This window comes from Sander lucioperca, chromosome 14, assembly GCF_008315115.2.
Source record: "Sander lucioperca isolate FBNREF2018 chromosome 14, SLUC_FBN_1.2, whole genome shotgun sequence".
Classification (NCBI taxonomy): domain Eukaryota; kingdom Metazoa; phylum Chordata; class Actinopteri; order Perciformes; family Percidae; genus Sander; species Sander lucioperca.
In genome coordinates this window covers 23,394,595-23,404,335 of record NC_050186.1, presented here as the reverse complement: position 1 = coordinate 23,404,335, position 9,741 = coordinate 23,394,595, and the positions used below count along the sequence as shown (strand labels likewise).

General features: G+C 41.1%; 1 protein-coding gene across 1 annotated transcript; it reads left to right on the top strand.

The window, feature by feature from the left end:
* The first annotated feature begins 741 nt into the window (after window positions 1–741).
* LOC116040988 (TM2 domain-containing protein 2-like) lies at window positions 742–9,266 on the top strand. Its single transcript, XM_031286751.2, has 3 exons — window positions 742–1,112; window positions 8,931–9,018; window positions 9,110–9,266. The coding sequence occupies exons 1-3, from the start codon at window positions 895–897 to the stop codon at window positions 9,227–9,229; spliced, it is 426 nt and encodes a 141-aa protein (XP_031142611.1). The 5' UTR covers window positions 742–894; the 3' UTR covers window positions 9,230–9,266.
* Window positions 9,267–9,741: the final 475 nt, after the last annotated feature.

Genomic DNA, 9,741 nt, shown 5'->3' with positions numbered 1-9,741 from the left:
ATCAAGGGAAGATTTGATTATTGAAATTAAACATTTACTATTACATCTCAGGAACCTGGAATCAGTATTCAGTTTTGTTGGGTTACAGCTCATATAGGCATTAAAGGAAACAAAGAGGCTGATAAAATTGCAAAAAAGATGCTGAAAAACAAATATATAGGAATTAATGTTCCAATGGGGAAGGTTGAAGCCAGATCCATAATTCAATCTGAAATTATACAAAGATGGCAAAATGAATGGGAGGCAGAGTTTAATGCTAGACACACTACCATAAAATACAGAAGAATATGACCGGGAAAAGGGTTACTTCGCTGAGTTTAAACAGAAGGGAAGAAGTGGTCTATACTAGACTTAGATTAGGTCACACAGGATTGAATTTTACCTAACAAATAGTAGGAAATGGTAATGGCTTATGCATAGAATGCCAAGACAAAGAAGATGTGGAACATGTACTTTTTGCATGTGAGAAATATAATGATAATAGAATAAACTGGCAGGAAATGGAAGGAGAGAACTCAATACATGATATATACTTGAAGAAAAGGGTATGACAAGGGAGAGACTTGAAGCTTTAATTATATTTCTCAATAATACTGGTATAATGAAAAGAATATAAGTATTTTTTTGTTTTTGTTTAGTTGGTTGTTTTGAATTAATACGAGCCTTGACTCTATGAAGTTCATGGTATTACACACTCCTGTACAGTTGGTGGCGGTATAATACAAAAGTAGTAATCTGCCAAGAAGAAGAAAAAGAAGAAGAAGAATGTTTTTTGAACGCGTCATACACACGCGACCCAAACAAACCTTCCTTGGTAACGTTAGCTGGCTAAATGTGGCCGTTAACCATGAATGGCTATTTTATTAGAATGAATGTAGTATTTTAAGAGTGACAATGATCTCAGTAAGCTATATTCTGTTGTGCGGACAGTTCCTGATGCTACTGACGGTGATTCTTTTGCAATGTCTGGAAGGAATTCACTCCCAAAACTCATCGACAACGGATTCTCCTGTTGTTTCTCCTGGTCAGGGAGCTACATTCAGCCAAAGTACGAATTATACAGAGCCCTTTGAGTACAACCCCCCGTCACCAGTAGTCCTCTGCAACTATTTGTAAGTAACACGAAACGCTACAGTAACGCTAAGCTAAGTTAGCTAACGTCAACGTTAATGCTGACGTTAATTATCCGCAGCTGCTTTTGTGAGACTAACAAAGCAACATGCTTTCAGAAATCTGTCAAATCATGCTCACGTGTAACGTTACATCAATAATCCCGTAAACCAATAACCCAGTACTCAAAGCAGAATGTAACATTAACGTTAATAATGTATTTCAACTTCTCCAGTGTTGAACAGCTGCGAGCGTTTGCCTTTAATTGAATCCTGAAAAAGTAGGTCCTGCGTTGGTAGTAGCTAGTATGCAGAAGTTACTGCAGTATGGTCATAATAATGAACAATGGGCCTTCAATTATGTTCTACCAGAGGGGGTGTACTAAAGGTTAAGGTTAGAAGAAGCGAGATTAGTAGGTTAGCAAGGTATGCTGAGCCCGAGTTTTCAATGTTTCGAAGGTGGCTCTCTCTTTTGGCTAGATCGCCATGGTAATTTACGCTGCACGACTACCTCTGGTCCGGACCAGGTTGTGTTAAGAGTTTCGGATTGAAATCTCCCTAGGATCTACTATGGAACCGGTTCCTACGCAAACGGTAGTATTCGGACCGGAATAGAACGCAAATTTCGGTTCCGACTGAAATATTTTTCCTCTGTCGCTCCAGACAGCGGCAGACTTTTTTTTTCTTTCTCCCTTTTACGCCGAGTGGCGCCCGTGCCCACTCGCGACTCGCGGTGTGAAGCGTGTGTCCGCGCTATTCCCCCGACGTGCACTCTACAATCACAGCTGATAGACGGCTTTTTGTACACGCTCCGAAACGGACGTAAACATATCACACTTTCTCTGTAGCCTACTGTTAGCTAGCTATCGTAAATGTAGGCTACTTTTTAAATGGCATATTTTCCTTCTGGGCTCACCAAAACGGACGTAAAGGCATATTAACCATTCACTGCACGTGATCGCTTGTAAACAAGCTAGTCTATCGTTCAGGACAAGACCCTGTAGCCTGGTGGTATTGTCTTGCCCTTTCAAACTCCTTCCTGTGTGTACAGGCCTCTTGGACACCACTTGAGAGAGTTTTCTCCTGTGCAGGACATGCTATAAGTCAGGAGAGGTGTCGTATCTCACCAGAGAAGGCAAATATGGTAATTTTTCTGCAAAAGAACTGCTAAAGTTTGAAGCTGGTTGGCATACCAACTCAACAACATTTATTTAGTTCTTGTTAATAGTGTAACTGTTATTTGTTAAATTATTGTAGTCATGTGTTAGGTATTGTAATTTCCCCTTGCAGGATTAATATTAATACATTAATATTATTATTATTATTATTATTAGGTGACTTAGGTTAACTTATTATATATTTGAGTACTTTAAAACGTTAATATATTGTTAAATTTAAATAATTTTCAATTTTAAAAAAACTCCATAAAAGAGCCTTTCTTTGATGTCATTTTTCAGTTTTTCAAGAATCGGTTTAGGAATTGGAATCGTTTTAAAAGTAGGAATCGGAATCGTAAAAATCCAAACGGTACCCAACCCTAGCTATAACAAGCGTATTTCACAAATTAATTCCTTTGTAAATAGCGTCACCATTCTTGCAAATTCATTGTCTATTTGGAGAACCGCACAGCCTCACAGATACAATTGTCAGGAGCTGTGCCTGCTCACGCGGGCTGTGTGGCTGCTTAAACTGTCAACATGGATGCCAAAATGAAAAGGAAGAGGTCCGTAGCGCACACGCCCTGCTCAGGTAGGCGGTGTGGCCCAGTCTCTCCCGCACAACTTTGATTTAAAAATAATAATTTACCTGTTTAAATCATATTAGACATAAAAACCTATGCATAATTAAGGCTGTGCAACTTCTGAGTGATGAGAGCTCGGCAGTGACCGCCCACTTTTTTAACGGCTCTGGTTCTGGAAGTGTTTTTCCCTATTCATTTGGTTTAGACGTTTCAAAAATTGCTTATATAAAGAGTTTTAAGCCTGGAACAAAGCTATGAGATGAATCGTGAATATGAAACATTTGATTCGGCGCAAAAACATTTTTAAAATGGGGAAAAAAGGCAAAGGTACAAGACTGTGTAGGAACTATCATAGACTTGAATGGTAGGAGCTTGATCTAGCCAGTTTCACGGTAAACGTTTCCATGGTAACATCAAGTTGGACCAATCAGAGACGTCGCTGTTACGCTTAGGATTGTGGGTAGTGTAGCTTTTCTCCATAAGATCACGAATAAAACATGTTTTTCTTAATACAAATTTGATGTCATACGGACCACTAGCTTTTCCAGGAACAGAAACATTCCTTACACAACCTCATAGCTCGTGGTCAGTCTGCCTCGGATGGTTTAGACATTATGGCTGTGTTATGGCACTGTTGCCAGCATGCAGGTCACTCTTGCAAATGAGACCGGAGAAAGTAGCATCCCTTTTATCAATAACGGCGCTGTTGTTACAGGTTTCTGTGAAAATCATGATGTTACAGTCCATAATCCAAGACCTTAAAGTTACATTGGCGAGGAGTTAGCCTTAGCCTAATGTTGGTCCTCCTCTCTTCTTTTCACTTTGTCTCAACCCTGTCTATGAGCACTCGGTGGAGCCGGGTTGGTAGCCCCCATCAGCGTTGTAGTACACAGTCTCATCACAAAATTACTGGCTTTCTATCCAGAAATCTGACCATAACCTCCTCGAAGCAGGTTAGTTGTGCACAGCAGAAGTTACCATGGCAATCTAGCCAGGTTAGAAGAGAGAAACTTTCCTGATATTGAAAACTCTGGTTTTAGGCTCAACATAACTCTCTAACCCATAAATCTTGCTTCCCCCTCTTATATCACCTTCTAACTAGAGATGGCGCGATACCATTTTTTGCTTCCCGATACCGATTCTGATACCTGAACTTGTGTATCGGCTGATGCCAAGTACCGATCCGATACCAGTGTGTCATATATTTTATTATGTTTTAACAAGTGTATACTACTATCCCTGTATGGATGTGATATTATTTCTATCTTTGTTGTCAATCTGGCTCAGGTTAAACTCTTTGTGGAACATGAACAAACACAAACAATAAATGCCACAGAACTTTCTTTTATTATGCAGTTTGACAGTCAGTTATAACGGGAAAAGAACGTAGATTTTCTTATTTTCTTCGCTTTATTACGTGGTATCGGATCGGTGCATAAACTTTTTTATTCCCGATACCGATACCAGCGTTTTAGGCAGTATCGGAGCCGATACTGGTGTCGGTATCGGAACATCTGTACTTCTAACAGCTGTATTCTCAGTAACTTGACAATCTGCAAGAAAAAGGTTGCTTATAAATCTCTAAAATACTTAATTACGTTGGCGTAGTTTTCAATGCCGTTAGCATTGTGGCTAACACTATTGGTACTTGGCTAGTTTATGACAATTGTTTCGGCTATGCTTACTAACATGATGTCATTGGGCTAACTGAGCACCGTTAGCCTCTACAACAGCCGCTTCAATACACTTGTTAGATAATGTTTCATTACAGAGTTCTCTGTTGATTTGTGTTTGCCGCTGTTTGCGTGGTGGAAAATAATGTAAACAGAGAGCGGCATGCCAGAAATGCAATGCACCATGACTAGGGTTGGGAAACCCGGTTCTACTATGGAACCGGTTCCTACGCAAACGGTAGTATTCGGACCGGATTAGAACGCAAATTTCGGTTCCTCATTTCGGTTTTTTGTACACGCTCTAAAATGGACGTAAAAATATCACACGTTCTCTGTAGCCTACTGTTAGCTAGCTATCGTAAATGTAGGCTACTTTTTAAATGGCATATTTTCCCTCTGGGCTCACCAAAACGGACGTAAAAGCATATTAACCATTCACTGCACGTGATCGCTTGTAAACAAGCTAGTCTATCGTTCAGGACAAGACCCTGTAGCCTGGTGGTATTGTCTGCCCTTTCAAACTCCTCCCTGTGTGTACAGGCCTCTTGGACACCACTTGAGAGAGTTTTCTCCTGTGCAGGACATGCCATAAGTCAGGAGAGGTGTCGTATCTCACCAGAGAAGGCAAATATGGTCATTTTTCTGCAAAAGAACTGCTAAAGTTTGAAGCTGGTTGGCATACCAACTCAACAACATTTATTTAGTTCTTACTTGTTAATAGTGTTACTGTTATTTGTTAAATTATTGTAGTTATGTGTTAGGTATTGTAATTTCCCCTTGCGGGATTAATAAAGTATACATTAATATTATTATTATTATTATTATTATTATTATTATTATTATTATTATTAGGTGACTTAGGTTAACTTATTATATATTTAAGTACTTTAAAACGTTAATATATTGTTAAATTTAAATAATTTCAATTTTAAAAAAACTCCATAAAAGAGCCTTTCTTTGTCATTTTTCAGTTTTTCAAGAATCGGTTTAGGAATCGGAATCGTTTTAAAAGTACCGGTTTGGCATCGGAATCGTAAAAATCCAAACGGTACCCAACCCTCACCATGACGTAGATCCCCTTAAGGGCCAGGCTTATGTTGGAAGTCCCTCTAATGGACAGAACATATAACAACAACCACATGCTTATAGTGGTATTGACAATGCATAAGCCTGAGTAGTGTAGTACATATTTATAACAGGCTGCATTTGAGCATTAAACTGCAAAACCCAGGCGGACCCAGGGCATGCTGGGAAATGCCTGGCTCTCAGCTGATCTAACAGCTGATTGGTTCAGAATCGACTCAACGTGATGATGTTTTATATAAACTTTATCGTTTTTGATTTGGAGAGATTTTAATTGCCATTTGTCTGATTTAAAGGAGAAATCGAACGACGAACGCCGTGCTTGAGGTATGTTACTGGTTACTGGTTGCACAGCATTCGTCGTTCAACTGGTCATGACTGTTTTCCTAAGATGGAGCCTGCCTGTATACATTAACGCTACGGTCTTTATAAACTATCTTTTTAATAAACTGTACACTTAAAACGTTCTCAATGCTTCGTGGAAGTGTGGTGCTATTTTGATCCTTGTTAGTGATATAGCAATAGCGATTTCTTTTTACTTAACCAGTGCCCCGACGACTAGCTTTAGCTAATTAGCGGTTTACAATAAAACTGGTCACATTTGATTAGCATGAAAACATATCCCAGAGAACGGTTGACTCGGTACACGTTATCAACCCCTGTTGTGTGGCTGATAGTGATGTTTAAACATGCGGTATACTAGCCGCAGCCAACCTGTCGAGCGCCAGTGTGATGTCAGGGAGTGCCGTAACTGTTGATACTCCCCGTGGTGGTCGCAACACTAGTTGCAGTCTTCTCCTGAACCGAGGTGGCGCTAATGAGGAATGGCTACCTACTTTGCTATTTCTACGGAATTCTTCGAATTGATTCGATGACCTACTTCGTCGGATCAAGCCTTTCGTTCACCATAAAATAACTCCTCTTAACCCAGTAAGTTTACAAGAGAGACTTGCAGTCACACTGAGAGTCCTGGCATCCAGTTACCCTCGAGCTCGTTCAGGCTTCCTGTTTCCACTCTGGACGCGCACTCAAAATCCTGGCGCGCCAGCGAGATCAACGTCATTTTGACGTCACATTGGTGCGCGCAAGCTCGGATGTGGTGACTGTAAAACGGCCTTTAGAAGTCAGAGACTAAATCCGTTCAGATTACAGATCATCTACAGTCTATTGATTATTAAAGGAGAATTCCGGCCAATTTTTACGTTAATCTTGATCGCTATAGCTATGCGAGTACTTTCGATAGAAAAACCCCTGACCCGAATCAGTACAAGCAACACGGAGTAGCTGCAGCTACGTACTACAAGCGTCCCCTGAGCTAAAATGGCAGTTGTCGGGGCAAGTTTCAGAGTGCCTTTGTGCCTCTTAACAGACACAAAATGCAATTAATATGTCTGTGCCACATGAACAGGGCCCTTACGTGTCAACAAGATGCGTTTTCAACTCAGACATTGTTTAAATTCACCTACCCTGGTCCCTGTCTCAAACCTGCCAGTAGCTAGCGTGCCCTGCTAGCTGATAGCTGTTAGCCGTTAGCTGCTAGCTGCAGTCCGGTGAGTGTATTCAGACAGACTTCTGTGATAATCATCCCAATAACAATCCACGGAGCGGCGGTGGTGTGGTAGATGTCCTGCATAGGACAGATCATGCCTTCGCAGCGAAAAGTTTAGATTATTTCCCCCTCAAAAATAGGTAATTGAGCACTGTAGTGGTTATGACCATATCAGTTACTATGTAACTACATGGAAACGGGATAAACGATGTCTGTGGCTTGCACAGTAATAGCGTTACTGAAGCCTAGCTGTAGCCTCACGCTGTCTCCTGGGAATTCAGTTGATGAACTTGCTGCGCCAAGCGCAAGCTAAAGCTAGCCTTCAGTAACTGGAGGACATAGCAACACCACTGCCGCTCCGTGGATTGTTATTGGGATGATTATCCCAGAAGCCTGGCTGAATACACTCACCGGAGGGCAGCTAGCAGGTAACAGCTACTACCACACTACTGTTTTTTTTAGGGGGGAATACACTTCAAAACGTGACATGACCTGTCCTCTGGAGGACATAGCCACACCACCGCCGCTCCGTGGATTGTTATTGGGATGATTATCACAGAAGCCTGTCTGAATACACTAGCAGCTAACTAGCAGGGCAGCTAGCAGCTAATGGCTATCAGCTAGCAGGGCAAGCTAGCTACCGGCAGGTTTGAGACAGGGACCAGGGTAGGTGAATTTAAACAATGTCTGAGTTGAAAACGCATCTTGTTGACACGTAAGGGCCCTGTTCATGTGGCACAGACACATTAATTGCATTTTGTGTCTATTAAGAGGCACAAAGGCACTTTTAAAACTTGCCCCGACAACTGCCGTTTTAGCTCAGGGAACGCTTTGTACATGTAGCTGCAGCTACTCCATGTTGCCTGCACTGATTCAGGTCAGGGTTTTTTCTATCGAAAGTACTCGCGTAGCTATTGCGATCAAGATTAGCGTAAAAATTGGCCGGAATTCTCCTTTAACATCAGCAACAGATCACATGTAGAGCATATTGACAGCTACTCTGTCATAATAAAAACAACTGGAGATTGTGTACAAGCTGATATATGGGTCTGATAACATTTTATTAAATCGGACCCGGGAAAAGGCATTAATAAAAACTATATAAAAAATCGTTCTTTTCATTGTTAGTCTCGTTTGGTGTTACAGGTCTTTTATGATCATCAGATGGAAAATTAGACCGTTTCAGAAACATTAAAAGTTACATATAGAAACTTTAATGAAGTTGTAGGAGCCAAATATGTTGTTCCAAGTGTTCAGACTTTGGGTGTTGTTTCTTGTATAGACATTGGGTGTCGCTGTGGTATTGCCTGGTGAAAGGTTATAAAGGTATGCTCCAAATTGTTGCCGGCAGGTGTTTGGCCCGAAAAGGGCAAATGGTTTTTGACCGCTAACGCTGTGACACACCGCTGTGATGCTGGAGCGCATTGGCGCCAAACTCTTTGTTCCAACTATGTCTAATTGTTTATGGATTTAACGTTGAAAACATGAACGAATGGACGTTTCATGCTGCATGGTTAATCAAATAAACATATTGATATTCTGCAACGCAACCTCGTCAGACGATCATTGAACGCTACACAGAAGGTCAACATCAGCGCGTCAGCCAGGTCACTCCGGGTTAAATCACCTCAGTAGTTATGGTATCAGACCGAACAACTTAATAGAAGTAATGGAATCTACAGTTTCCTGTTGAAGGTTATCAGTCATTTTCACAGCAGAGGCATACTAGCTTACATCGCTCCCTCTTTGTCTTTCGTTATACATGTATGATGAAGACCAGAGGAGTTCATCTACTGTCAAGATCCAGTAGATCATGCAGGCAACCACAGTGCCTTTCTGGAAATGGGTCATGGTTGTGTCGGAGTAAGTGTTTTTTTTTTTTTGTTTTTTTTTAAACAACATACTATGTTGTTAATCACCCAGCACTTAATACTTTTACTGTTTCTGTCTTTAGTGGGGTGGCCAGACTCAAAAAGAGGTGAACCACACACCAGTTTACTGCACTGCACTCGATGAGATAGAGTGTGCCGGACCAAGAGAATTCCTCAGAGGAAACGTACCCTGCATCAAGTAAGGGATACCCTGCTGAACAGTTGTAGTTGTGCAATCTACATGTCAAAATTACATGCAAAAAAGTATTCATTTAATGTGTTAACTATTGGAATTCTTAAAATGCAGGCTTACGTTTTGAAATGTGTCCCTTGACTCAGCTGATGTTTCAATTTAATATTCAGGTAAAATATCAATGAGAATATTCTCTGGCTTTACCAGTTAAAGCTGAAGGAGGCAGAATGCCAAAAAACCCAGCCAAAATTTAAAGTGGAGAGAGACCTCCTCATCCTGCTGCTCTCTCTCCCCTCTCTGTCCAGCCCCTCCCATCAGACAAACACGGGCATATGCCCTGGCTTCATACAGTAACCAATACTTGAGTACTAGTTATTAATTTCATACTAATGCCGTTTTACAGGGTTTTTTCCTGGCTCAGAATGGCTGGCTTAAGAATTTCCTGGGGGATGACCACCAGACCCACCGCTTCATAAGTGAAGCGGTGGGTCTGGTGGTCATCCCCCAGGAAATTCTAAGCAT

Excerpts from the sequence above, each read along its gene's own strand:
- LOC116040988 (XM_031286751.2), top strand. The coding sequence starts at position 895 with ATGATCTCAGTAAGCTATATTCTGTTGTGCGGACAGTTCCTGATGCTA. Across the intron at positions 1,113-8,930 it reads GTAGTCCTCTGCAACTATTT|ACCAGAGGAGTTCATCTACT; the intron begins GTAAGTAACACG and ends TGTATGATGAAG. Across the intron at positions 9,019-9,109 it reads TGGGTCATGGTTGTGTCGGA|TGGGGTGGCCAGACTCAAAA; the intron begins GTAAGTGTTTTT and ends TTCTGTCTTTAG.